Source organism: Pristiophorus japonicus, chromosome 12 (genome assembly GCF_044704955.1).
Source record: "Pristiophorus japonicus isolate sPriJap1 chromosome 12, sPriJap1.hap1, whole genome shotgun sequence".
NCBI lineage: Eukaryota > Metazoa > Chordata > Chondrichthyes > Pristiophoridae > Pristiophorus > Pristiophorus japonicus.
In genome coordinates, this window is record NC_091988.1 from 29,893,500 (window position 1) to 29,907,211 (window position 13,712).

The 13,712-nt window shown below is 43.3% G+C and overlaps 1 protein-coding gene across 1 annotated transcript in view; it reads left to right on the forward strand.

Moving 5' to 3' along the window:
• Positions 1 to 13,712, forward strand: part of LOC139277160 (peroxisomal acyl-coenzyme A oxidase 2-like) — a 69,475-nt gene that overhangs the window by 30,791 nt on the left and 24,972 nt on the right. The window contains exons 6-8 of the mRNA XM_070895239.1: positions 3,820 to 3,935; positions 5,349 to 5,521; positions 6,588 to 6,753. Of these exons, the coding sequence (XP_070751340.1) occupies positions 3,820 to 3,935; positions 5,349 to 5,521; positions 6,588 to 6,753 (455 nt within the window). The remainder of the gene's footprint in view (positions 1 to 3,819; positions 3,936 to 5,348; positions 5,522 to 6,587; positions 6,754 to 13,712) is intronic.

Consider the following 13,712-nt stretch of genomic DNA (forward strand, 5'->3'; position numbering starts at 1 on the left):
TCCAAAGTGAAACTGTTCTACCTGACTAGAACTGGAGGAAACTAAATGTGGAAAATTCCGATTTCTAAGATACTCCGTTCTACACCAGTTGCTCCTAAAAATCAGGAGCAAATCATGTGGAAACTTGGGGCCAAAATCCCTTTGCAGATTCTTTGTGTCCTCCTCACAACTTGCTTTCCCACCCACCTTTGTATCCTCAGCAAACTTGGCTACATTACACTCGGTCCCTTCATCCATATAGATTGTAAATAGTTAAGGCCCCAGCACCGATCCCTGTGGCACCCCACCAGTTACCATTTGCCAACCGGAAAATAACCCATTTATCCCGACTCTCTGTTTTCTGTAAGATAGCCAATCCTCTATCCATTACCTCCAACCCCGTGAGCTCATATCTTGTGCAGTAACCTTTTACGTGGCACCTTATCGAATACCTTCTGGAAATCCAAATACACCACATCCACTGGTTGCCCCTTATCCACTCTGCTAGTTACATCTTCAAAGAACTCCAGCAAATGTGTCAAGCATGATTTCCCTTTCATAAAACCATGCTGACTCTGCTTGACTATTCTTTTCCAAATGTCCTGCGACTGCTTCCCTAATAACGGACCAGCATTTCCCAGCGACAGATGTTAGACTAACTGGTCTATAGTTTCCTACTTTCTGTCTCCCCTTTTTTTAAATAGGGGCATTACATTTGCGGTTTTCCAATCTGCTGGGACTTCTCCAGAATCCAAGGAATTTTGATAGATTGCAACCAATGCACCCACAACCCCTGCCGCTACTTCTTTTAGGATCCTAGGATGCAGGCCATCAGTTCCAGGGAACTTGTCCACTTTTAGTCCCATTATTTTACCAAGTACTTTTTCTGTAGTGATAATTGTTTTAAGTTCCTCCCTTCCTATAGCCCCTTGATTATCTATTATTGGGATGTTTTAAGTGTCTTCTACCTTGAAGACTGATACAAAATATTTGTTCAAAGTCTGCTATTTCCCTGTTCCCCATTATTAATTCCCCGGTCTCATCCTCTAAGGGACCAACGTTTACTTTAGCTACTCTCTTCCTTTTTATATACCTGTAGAAGTTCTTATCTGTTTTTATATTTCTTAGTTTACTCTCATAATCTATCTCTTTTTTTTAGTTGCCCTTTGCTGTTTTTTTAAAATTCCCAATCCTCTGGCCTCCCACTAATCTTGGCAACATTGTATGCCATTGTTTTCAATTTGATACCATCCTTTACTTCCTGAGTTAGCCACGGATGGTTCTTCCTTCTCTTAAAGTCTTTCCTTCTCACTGAAATATATTTTTGTTGAGAGTTATGAAATATCTCCTTAAATGTCTGCCACTGCTTATCAACCATCTTACACTTTAATCTATTTTCCCAGTCCACTTTAGCCAACTCTACCTTCATACCTTTGTAATCTCCTTTACTTAAGATCAGGACACTGGTTTGAGATCCAATTTTCTCACCATCAAACTGAATTTGAAATTCAACCATGCTATGATCACTCTTTCCTAGAGGATCCTTTAATATGAGATCATTTATTAATCCTGTCATCATCATCATCATAGGCAGTCCCTAGAATCGAAGATGACTTGCTTCCACGTCAAAAAGTTCACAGGTGTTTCAATAAAGGACCTAAAATTCCAGATCCAAACTAAATCATGAAGGGTGGAAGATGCCTGTGCTTCGATTTTTTTAGTGTGGTGACCGTTGCACACCAGGTACCACGTCGGCTTGACACAGCTAGGTCTTGGTACAGTAGCAAGGATTAACCAAGACGACTGGAGACCTGCTCTGCTGCACAGACCTAGTGCGCACACATATCGCAGTGTGCTGCTCCTGGGCCCCGATCACGTCCCTCTACAATCTCTCGCCGCTCCTGCAGTACCTGCCCACACTCCAATCACCGACCTGGACCTTGATGACGTCACTCTTCACTGCCGTTGCTCTCCTGCTGCAGCACGTGCTGCTCCCTGGAGTGGTACACTGCCACGCTGCCCCTTCCATTCCCTGGCCTGCTCCGATGGTGCAGGCCGGGGGCCGCTCAGACTGCTGGGCTCGGCTGCCACGCTGCTCCTTCCACTCCCCGGACCTCAATGGTGTCCACCAGCTCCCACATGTTGCAGCAATAACAGATCGCCTTCCCTGCCATCTTTAATTTATTTAATTAATTACGTTTTCAAGTTTTGAACGTTTAATTATGATGGAGGGATGATCATTGATGAAGCAGCTGGCTGGGCCTAGACACTGCTCTGAGGAACTCCTGCAGCAATGTCCTGGGGCTGAGATAATTGACCTCCAACAACCACAACGATCTTCCTTTGTGCTAGGTATGACTCTAGCCAGTGGAGAGTTTTTCCCCGATTCCCATTGACTTCAATTTTATTAGGGCTCCTTGATGCCACACTCAGTGAGCAGATTATTGGTGAGTAAGTGCCACTTGATAGCACTGTCAACGACACCTTCCATCACTTTGCTGAAGTGCTCTTCCAGAGAGCCGGCACGGGCTCGATGGACTGAATGGCCGCCTTCTGTGCTGTAAGCATTATATGATTCTATGATTGATGGGGCGGTAATTGGCCAGATTTGCTTTGTCCTACTTTTTGTGGACAGGACATACCTAAGCACTTTTCCACATTGTTGGGTAGATGCAGTGTTGTCGCTATACTGGAACAGCTTGGCTAGAGTTGCGGCTACTTCTGAAGCAAAAGTCTTCAGCACTACAACTGGGATGTTGTCAGGGCCCATAGCCTTTGCTGTATCCAGTGTGCTCTGCCGTTTCTTGATATTTCGTGGAGTGAATTGAATTGGCTGAAGACTGGTTTCTGTGATGGTGAGGAGCTCGGGAGGAGGCCAATATAGATCATTCAGCTTTGTCTTTTGCACTTGTGTGCTGGGCTCTGCCATCATTAAGGATGGGCACATTCATGGAGCCTCCTCCTCCTGTTAGTTGTTTAATTGTTCACCACCATTCATGACTGGATGTGGTAGGACTGCAGAGCTTTGATCTGATCTGTTGATTGTGGGATCACTTAGCTCTGTCTATAACATGCTGCTTCTGCTGTTTAGGATGCATGTAGTCCTGTATTGCAGCTTCGCCAGGTTGTTTCCCAGGACTGAACATTCTTCAGTGAATTTCTTATCCATTCCGAGGTATTACCCTGAATCTCCACAACTTTGAGTTTAATTAATAGCCTTTTGTGTGAAATTTTATGGAAAGCCTTTTGGAAATCCAGGCAAACCACATCATAGGGTTCATCTATGACCAATCGGATTGCTTATTACCGCAAAGAAATTGAGAAGACTTCTAAACCCATGTTGTTAATTGCTGTACAGATGATCCTCCAACTTGCTTTTGATAATTTGACTCCCTTACATGGAACAGAAGTAAGATTAATGGTTCTGTATTGCCTTGTGCCATTTTTATCACCTTTTTGAATATGGGCACCCCATTGGTCTGTTTCCAAACTCAGTCATAAAAGGAGAATCAGTGGGTGCCCACTGGCTCCCTCATAATAATGATCAGTGCCTCACACATCTCCCTAGTCTCTCTCTGCACTCTGGAATAAATACCATCTATCCCTGGGGATTTATTTGTTTATAGCCCATTTAACCTGTCAAAATTTTCCCAGCTTCTCTGCCTTCCAAATTGCTGTAAGTTTTGCTAATTAACTATAAATCGTCAATTTGTCAAGACTGTTAGCAGGTAAATGTTTATTTTAAGTAACCTAGTCTTTGTAGTCAACATAGAAGTCCTTTATTGCATCATATTCTCCTGATAACAGATGCTATTGCTGATGTATTTTATGTGATTCCAGGTATCAAAATTGGAGATATTGGTCCAAAGATGGGCTTTGAACATGTTGACAATGGATATTTAATGATGCAAAATGTCCATATTCCCAGGGAAAATATGCTGAGCAGATACAGTGAGGTGTAAATCATTAAGTGATTTATTATAAGGCATCATTTTTAACTAGAGTTTTTCAATAATCTTCTTGCATACAAATCCACTTTGTTAATTATGTTTCTAACAGAATAAAATAGTGGAATATATAGCTGTAAACGAGCCTATTCTGCAATTATATATTTCTCAAAGCTGAAAGTAAAATTAACAATTTATACCTTTACAAAATGGAATACAGTCTATATAAGTAAAGGAGAAACAATGAATGCTGAAAATCGCCAAATAAAATTGGAAAATACTTGAAATACATAGAGAATCTGAAGTTTAAAAAAAAAAAAAATCTTTCTGGGATGTGGTGTCGCTGGCAAGGCCAGCATTTATTGCCTGTCCCTAGTTGCCTTTGAAAAGGTGATGGTGGGCTGCAGTCTGTGGTGAAGGTGCTCCCACAATGCTGTTAAGCAGGGAGTTCCAGGAATTTGACCCAGCAACAATGAAAGAATGGCAGTATATGTCCAAGTCAGGTGTATGATGTGGAGGGGACCTTGGAGATGATGGTGTTTTCATGAGCCTGCTGCCCTTTTCCGCCTAGATGGTAGAGGTTGCCCATTTGGGAGATACTGTCGAAGAAACCTTGGCGGTTGCTGCAGTGCATCCCGCCCAGTGCATCGGTGGTGGAGGGAGTGGATGTTTAAGATGGTGGACGGGCTGCTGATCAAGTGGACTGCTTTGTTCCGGATAGTGCTGAGCTTTTTGAGTTTTGTTGGGGCTGCATGTATCCAGACAAGTCCTTGCAGCCGATGGAGAGGCTTTGGGTAGTCGGGAGGTGAGCCACTTGCCTCCGAATACCCAGCCTCTGACTGCTCTAGCAGCCACAGAATTTATGTGGCTGATCCAGTTGTTTCAGGTCAATGGTGCACCCCAGATAGATAGAAAGAAAGACTTGCATTGATTATAGTGCCTTTTACAACCTCATGACATCCCAAAGCGCTTTACTTTTGAATTGTAGTCAAAACACAGCAGCCAATTTGCGCACAGCAAGCTCCCACAAACAGCAAAGTGATAGTCAGGTAGTCTGTTTTTAGGATGCTGATAGTGGGGGACTCGGCGATGGTAATGCTATTGAATATCATGGGGAGCTGGCTAGATGCTCTCTTGTGAAAAGTAAAAAATAGGATAATGTTTTGGGTGTTCTTTTGAACCTGGTGATGGTGAGCACAGCAACTAGTGCTGAGTTTGCACATGTGAAAGGCAGCCTTGCCAAGTTTCAGTTCTACATTCTCTTCCAAATACTGGTACTCTGATGATATGCCAGTCCTGTCTCGTAGAATGTAAATAACACATGCATTTCATCACACAGTACAATGTTCAATATTTCAGACTGTTAGTTTCTTGTTACACTTGGAAATCCAGGTTTTGCATAAATCTCTGTTGCCATTTCAGGTTACTTCAGATGGCAGCTATATTAAACAAGGATCTGACAGAATCAATTACATCACCATGGTGTTTACTCGTGTGAGGATAATATCTAGAGAACTGGTGTCTGCTCTTTCTAAAGCCTGTGTTATCGCTATTCGATATTCTGTTGTGAGACGTCAGTCAGAATTAAAGCCTGGGTATGTTCAAAGACTGAGTTCAATGTGATTTAATAAATATTGGGGGAAGCAAGTGGGTTCGCTTACTTATTGACTGTTCTTTAAAGTGTTTTTATTGTTGCTACAGGTTTTATTTCCAAACTAAAAGTAACACAACTACAGGAACTTTGTCAGTTTTTTGATCTGAAAGCTGTTTTGATGAAAGTACAAGGAAAGTCTCTTAACAGGATGTTTCTGTGATGATCACATCATAAGAATATAAGAATTTTTAAGAACATAAAAGGTCATGAGGTCCAGCAAACTCACTGTTTGACTAATGGAACAACCCACTTACATGCTTTCTCACCATATCCCTCGATCCTGTTTCTTTCCTGAAATGTAAAATTAAAAGCTTTTCTCTGGTACCTTGTTCCACAAGTTTATTACTCACTGCGTATAAAAGAGTTCTTCCTGGCAGCCTCTTTTACTCCTAATTTCTTAATTTTTACCTGTGTGCCTTTGTTATTTGAATCCTTAACCAGACTGAACACTGGTTTAATCAGTTTCAACAGTTAATCTCCATAATATGGAGAACATCAATTATGTCACCACAAAATCTCCCCTTTTTTTCCAAAAAAAATAAACCCAATTTCCATAACCTTTCCTAATATCTTATATTTCTAATACCCAGAATTATATTCGTTGCACACATCTTTATTCTTTCAAAGGCAATAAAATCCTTCCCACAATCCGATGATAACTGGACGCAGTACACCAGATGGGGTCTGACCAACATCTTGTACAGTATCAGTACATTGTACTCCATCCCTCTGTGGATACTTGTATTCTTTTTTCACTGCAGTCAAGTTCTGATTTCATAGTTTTAAATAATTTTACCATTAGCAATGTATCTATTAACTGAGTTGTCAGAAAATAAGGCTTTTAATGAGAAGAGGGAATTAGTTCCTGCAGGGAAAACCTCTAACAAAAATAAAACTATGTCAAAGGTGAGCCAGCTAAAAGGACAAATAATATCTGGACTGATTCAACATGTGCAATAAGATTCAGCATTGTGATTAATGATTTTGAAGTTATGATCTGCCCTCAGTGAAATGGAGGCAAAAATTCTAGACTACCAGACCCAGCAACAGAAGCTTCTTCCCCAGCTAGCAACAACTTTTGCTTGTCATTTCATGGCCTCTTCCTTGGAAGCCTTTTGCAACCAAGTGAATGTACAGATCAAAACCAAGGGAGATGCCTCCTCTCTGCCTGAGGTAAGATAATTCATCTTCATGCTACCAGACAATTTTAAGATTGTGCAGGCACAACAACTTGTTCCCTGAACATTAATGAGGACTGAAACAATTGAATCTGCTGGATTGTCCTTTAAAATAATTGATACTAAAAATACAAACAATGCCACAGGTGATTTACTATATATAATATATCCCTGGCTGATTTCCTGAGGCATTGCTTCTGGTACACCAGCAGATATGCCATTTGTTATGTAGGAACATAAGAACAGGAGTAGGCCATTGAGCCCCTCGAGCCTGTTCCGCCATTCAGTGAGATCATGGCTGATCTGCGAACTAACTCCATATACCCACCTTTGGCCCATAACCCTTAATACCTTTGGTCAACAAAAATCTATCAATCTCCGATTTAAAATGAACAAATGATCTAACATCAATTGCCGTTTGCGGAAGAGAGTTCTGAATTTCTACCACCCTTTGTGTGTAGAAGTGTTTCCTAATTTCACTCCTGAAAGGTCTAGCTCTAATTTTTAGACTATGCCTCATAGTACTAGAATCCCCAACCAGCTGAAATAATTTCTCTCTTACCCTATCTGTTCCCCTTAATACCGTGAAAACTTTGATCAGATCACCCTTTAACCGTGTAAGTTCTAGGGAATACAACCCTAATTTGTGTAATCTCTCCTTGTAATTTAACCCTTAGAGTCAGTCTATCATTCTGGTAAACCTACGCTGCACTCCCTCCAAGGTCACTATATCCTTCCTAAGGTGTGGTTGCCAGAGCTCTCAGTACTCCAGCTGTGGTCTAACCAGGGCTATAGCTGCAGCATAACCTCTATCCCCTTGCATTCTAGTCCTCTTGATAGAAAGGCCAGCATTCTGAGCTTTTTTGATTATTTTCTGTACTCGTTCATGACATTTTAATGATCTACGTACCTGGACCCCCAAGTCATTATGGACCTCTACTGTTTTTAGCTTATCACTATTTAGAAAGTATCTTGTTCTATCCTTTTTAGGTCCAAAGTGGATGACCTCACATTTGCCTACATGGAAATCCATTTGCCATAGTTTTGTCCATTCACTTAATCTATCGGTATCCCTTTTGTAATTTTATGCTTCCATCCAAACTGCCTACAGTGCCATCTATCTTTGTGTCATCGGCAAATTTGGATATATGACTTTCTATGTTATCATCTAAGTCGTTAATAAATACTGTGACTAGTTGAGGCCCCAAAACAGATCCCAGCGGAACACCACTAGTCACATCCTGACAATTTGAGTACTTGCCCATTATCCCTACTGCCTGTCTCGTGCCACTCAGCCAATTTCCTAACCAGATCAAAAATTTGTCCTCAAATCCTTGGGCTTCTACCTTAGTTGACAATCTCTTGTGCGGGAGTTTATAAAATGCCTTCTGGAAGTCTATATAAATAACATCCATAGACATTCCCCTGTCCATTACTTTAGTCACCTCAAAAAATTCAATCAGGTTTGCCGGGCATGGCTTACCTTTCACAAATCCATGCTGGCTCTCTGATCAACTGAAAATGTTCAAGCTGTTCAGTCACCCTATCCTTAATTATACACTCTAGCAATTTCCCAACAACAGATGTTGGGCTAACTGGTCTATAATTCCCTGGTTTCCCCCTCTCGCCATTCTTGAATAGCAGAGTGACATGCGCAATTTTCCAATCTAAAGGAACAGTTCTGAATCGAAAGAACTTTGCAGATGCCCCAACTTTAATCTTCCAATGTGCTGACCTACTTCCTTTAAAACCCTGGGATGGAAACTATCTGGTCCTGGGGATTTGTTACTCTTTAGTGCCACTATTTTCTTCATTACTGTTATTTTACTTACATTAATTTTATTGACTCCCTGTCCCTGGTCCACTTAGTTTCCTTGGGATTTTTGTAATTGTACAATATATTATCAGTGGTTTATGGTGACTTAAAAATAAGTGAGTTTTGAGTTCTGGGAATGGTGTGTCAGGGGTCTGTGAACAAGAGCAGTGAATGGTTTGGGAGCATCTAGGGGTGCCATGCTCTGGGAGTATTGGGGAAGGAAATGCGTTGCCATTGGATTATTGGAAGGAAATGCTACATACTTGAGCAATTCATGACCTTCAATTCACCCCTGTCTCACCTGTGATGGGAACTGTGGCTCTTGTATTGGTCTGTTCAGCCACCTAAGGACTCATTCTAAGAGTGGAAGCAAGTCTTCCTCGATTCCGAGGGACTGCCTATGATGATAAGATGTTGGACAATGAGTTGGTGGTAATCTGGTGCAGAAGTAATGGGAAGTTGTGAGGGTCTTGAACAATTGGTGAGTGAGGTCCAAGAGGATTAATGGGGTATAGTTTAGAATAATTTGGGGGGTGGGTTGCGTCTAGTATCTGATAGCATTTTGTTTGGGGGGGAAGTGCAAGTGAATGAACTCTTAGCGCCATCATCAATTTTTTTTCTTTTTTCTCCCTCACACAAGTTTAGATACAGTGCTTTTCCAACATCACGCTAGGAAACTTAAATAAGTAAAACAATGCTGATACTGGGAAAGTCCTATTGCTGTGTTCCTGCTCATACCTGGGAGCTGGCTTTAAGTTATTTGACTGATGACTTGCTCATAGTAACTTGGCACTGATGCTCTTTTACTAAAATGGTAAAAGAGCAGAAACTTCAATCTGGTGCATAGCTATAAAGGTTTGTTCTGTTGTGAGGAGGAGGAATTGGCACAGGTGCAGGCCATATTTTAGAACCCTCCATGGAGATGGAGCTGTAGGGATTCACTCGAGTTAAGTACAGGTTTAATAAATAGATGAGTTTTTAAACATGATGGTTATGAATTTTTTAACAGCATGGCAGAAGTAGCATAACAAAGTGAATGTTAAATTGTATGTTTTTTATGTATTAGAAAGAAATAACTTGCATTTATTTATTGCCTTGCACATCCTTCAGATGTCCTAAAGCAGCACAGCCAATGAATTACTTTTGAAGTGTATTCACTATTGTTATGTTGGCAAACAGGGCAGCCCATTTGTGCACAGAAACGTCTTACAAATAGCAATAAGATAAATGACCAGTCAATCTATTTTTGTGGTGTTGATGGAGGGATAATTATTGGTAATTGTTATTTTTCAAATAGTACTAAGGAATCTTGTACATAAACCTGAGGCCTTGTTTTAACATGTCATCCGAAGACAGCAGCTCTGACAGTATACAGCACTCTCGGTACCTGTACTGCATTGAAGTGTCAACCTGAGAGGGCTGTGAATCTTTGGAATTCTCTGCCCCAGAGGGCTGTAGATGCTGAGTCTCTGAATATATTCAAGGCTGAGATAGCTAGATAGATTTTGAGTTTAGGGGAATCAAGGAATATGGAGATTGGGCGGGATAGTGGAGTTGAGGTTGAATAGCTGAGCAGGCTCGAAGGATCATAGGGCCTACTCCTGCTCCTATTTCTTACGTTCTTAAAAAGCTGTCCGTCTTCCAAACCAATGCTCAAACTAAGAAGAATCCTAAACTTTTAAGTAACAATTGTGTTCTGTATAACTAGGATAGAAAGGTGTTGAGTGATGTCATGTGGGGATTAATGCCTGTTCATATGTTGGCTCTGCTCTACAAAAATGACCTGAGTGCAGAAACCAATATTAAAGTTAGCAAATTTACAACCAACACCAAAATAGGTGAAGCAATGGATACGGAGGATGCAGTTAAATATTTTCAGAAGGACTTGGGTCAGTTATGCAATTGGGCAGACAAATTACAAACTACATTTAATACTGTAACATAAAGTCTTGCACACTGTTGGAAAAAGGTTCAATATAAATATAAAAGAAATTAAAATAGAATTAGAAGAGGGAGATTTAGAAAATAATCTAGGAGTAATAATAGATTGATCACTTCTAATTTGGCAAAGTTATTAAAAAAAGGAAATATAGCCAGCACAGGAGAGTACGTGACTTGCGTTCATGATAAGGCACTGGTCAGACTGCGCAGTTCCATTCTAGTCATCATCCTACAAAAATCATGTACACCATTTGGATAGGATGCAGAAACACACAAGAAGAATAACCCCAAACGTGAAAGTAATTAACTATAAGGAAGATTAGAGAAACTCAGGGCCCAAGTTTCCACAAGAAAAAAAACGGGCGCCCGTCCGAGCTGGGCGCCCGTTTTTCGCGCCTAAAACGGCGCCTAAAAAAATCCTCGGTATTCTCCACCGACTTACAGGTCCTCTGGCCCTCGGCGCAGCCAGCACAAGCTGTGGGGGGGGCAGAGCCAGGTCCCGGCGCTGAAAACAGTGCTGGGACCTCTGCACATGCGCGCTACAGTCGGCACGCAAGTGCAGTAGCTACAGGCCCCGAACTGTGTGGGAGGGGCCCGAAGCACATAGAAACATAGAAAATAGGTGCAGGAGTAGGCCATTCGGCCCTTCTAGCCTTCACCGCCATTCAATGAGTTCATGGCTGAACATTCAACTTCAGTACCCCATTCCTGCTTTCTCGCCATACCCCTTGATCCCCCTAGTAGTAAGGACCTCATCTAACTCCTTTTTTGAATATATTTAGTGAATTGGCCTCAACAACTTTCTGTGGTAGAGAATTCCACAGGTTCACCACTCTCTGGGTGAAGAAGTTCCTCCGCATCTCGGTCCTAAATGGCTTACCCCTTATCCTTAGACTGTGACCTCTGGTTCTGGACTTCCCCAACATTGGGAACATTCTTCCTGTATCTAACCTGTCTAACCCCGTCAGAATTTTAAATGTTTCTATGAGGTCCCCTCTCATTCTTCTGAACTCCAGTGAATACAAGCCCAGTTGATCCAGTCTTTCTTGATATGTCAGTCCCGCCATCCCGGGAATCAGTCTGGTGAACCTTCGCTGCACTCCCTCAATAGCAAGAATGTCCTTCCTCAGGTTAGGAGACCAAAATTGTACACAATACTCCAGGTGTGGCCTCACCAATGCCCTGTACAACTGTAGCAACACCTCCCTGCCCCTGTACTCAAATCCCCTTGCATGCAGCCCCTAGCCCTGGCTGAATGGCCTCACTGGGGCTGCGTGGATAAGGCTCCTCCCACGGCCAGCTCCTGCTCCCCGCCCCCGACAAGACCCGACACCCGGACACCCGCTCCCCGCCCCCGCCGACCAGACCCTACCTGACACCCGCCCGCCCCCCCCCCCCGCCGACCAGACCTGACCCGATACCCACTCTCCCCCCCCCCCCCCCCCCCCCCCCCCGCCGCCGACCAGACCCGACTCGACCCCCCCCCCGCCTACCAGACCCGACACCCGCCCCCGCTCACTCTCTCTCTCTCTCTCTCTATCTCTCTCTCTATCTCTCTCTCTCTCTCTCTCTCTCTCTCTCTCTCTCTCCTCCCTTCCCCCCCCCTCTCTCTCTCTCCCTCCCTCTCTCTCTCTCTCTCTCTCCCCCTCTCCCTCCCTCCCCTCTCCCTCCCTCCTCTCTCTCTCTCTCTCTCTCTCTCTCTCTCTCTCCCCTCTCTCCCTCGCTCCCTCCCCTCTCGCTCCCTCCCTCCCTCCCCTCTCGCTCGCTCCCTCCCTCCCTCCCCTCGCTCGCTCCCTCCCTCCCTCCCCTCTCGCTCGCTCCCTCCCCTCTCGCTCGCTCCCTCCCCTCTCGCTCGCTCCCTCCCCTCTCGCTCGCTCCCTCCCCTCTCGCTCGCTCCCTCCCCTCTCGCTCGCTCCCTCCCCTCTCGCTCGCTCCCTCCCCTCTCGCTCGCTCCCTCCCCTCTCGCTCGCTCCCTCCCTCCCTCCCCTCTCGCTCGCTCCCTCCCTCCCTCCCCTCTCGCTCGCTCCCTCCCTCCCTCTCTCTCTTTCTCTCGCTCCCGCTCAACGACACGAACGGCTTTCTCTCCCCCCCCCCCCCCTCCCCTCCCTGAAGCACTTTCACATAGGTAGGAAGATGGTTTATTTAATCTTTTCTTGGCTTATAAATGTTTATTCAGGTTAGATTTATTTGTATAATATTTGTAGAAGTATAAATAAGGATTTATTGTAGAATTTAATGAGTTCCCTTCCCCCTCCCCCCCCCCCCTCCCCCCCACCTCGTTCTGGACACCTAATTTGTAACCTGCGCCTGATTTTTAAATGTGTAGAACAGGTTTTTTCAGTTCTAGAAAAATCTTCACTGGCTCCATTCTACTTTAGTTTGGAGTACATTTTCACTGTGGAAACTTTCAAATCAGGCGTCAGTGGCCGGACACGCCCCCTTTTGAAGAAAAAATTCTGTTTTAAACTAGAACTGTTCTACCTGACTAGAACTGCAGAAAAAAAAATGTGGAGAATTACGATTTCTAAAATAGTCCGTTCTCCACCAGTTGCTCTTAAAAATCAGGCGCGAATCATGTGGAAACTTGGGCCCTCAGACTCTACAGTTTAGAAACAAGAAGGTTAAGAGGGACCTCATCATGATGCATATAAAGTAATAAATGACCAGGATGAAGTACACCTGGAATGTTATTTCAAAGTAAATCAGTGTCTACACAATGTTGCCAGTAAGCTGTGCTGTGTTCTGAGTGGCCAGTTTCTTTCAATGCACAGTCCCTTTAAATTTCTGCGCATGTGCGGTTTTTGCAATGGAAAAGCTGGTGAGCAGCCTGCGTGGGATTTGTAGATAGAGGGAACATTGGTCGTAGGACAGAAATTGAAATCAGTGAAAAGTAAATTTAGAGGAAAAAAGTAAATTGAGGGCAACTTTTTGAATCAGACGATTACTGTCTGGAATAAACTGTCTGTCAATACAGGTGTTGGGGGCTATTACAATTTGGGCTTGTGCTCCGATAAAAAGGCAGTTTTCATATGAAGACCAAGTCTCCTACAAAATTAAACCCATGTCCTTGTATGTATCATGAGATTAACAGATATCCCTTAGTTATAACACTGCAGCAGAGAAGCTTAAGGCATTATCCTGTACTTCAAAATTGAAAGGCAGAAAATACCATGTCATTTGGCCAATCTGTACTCGCA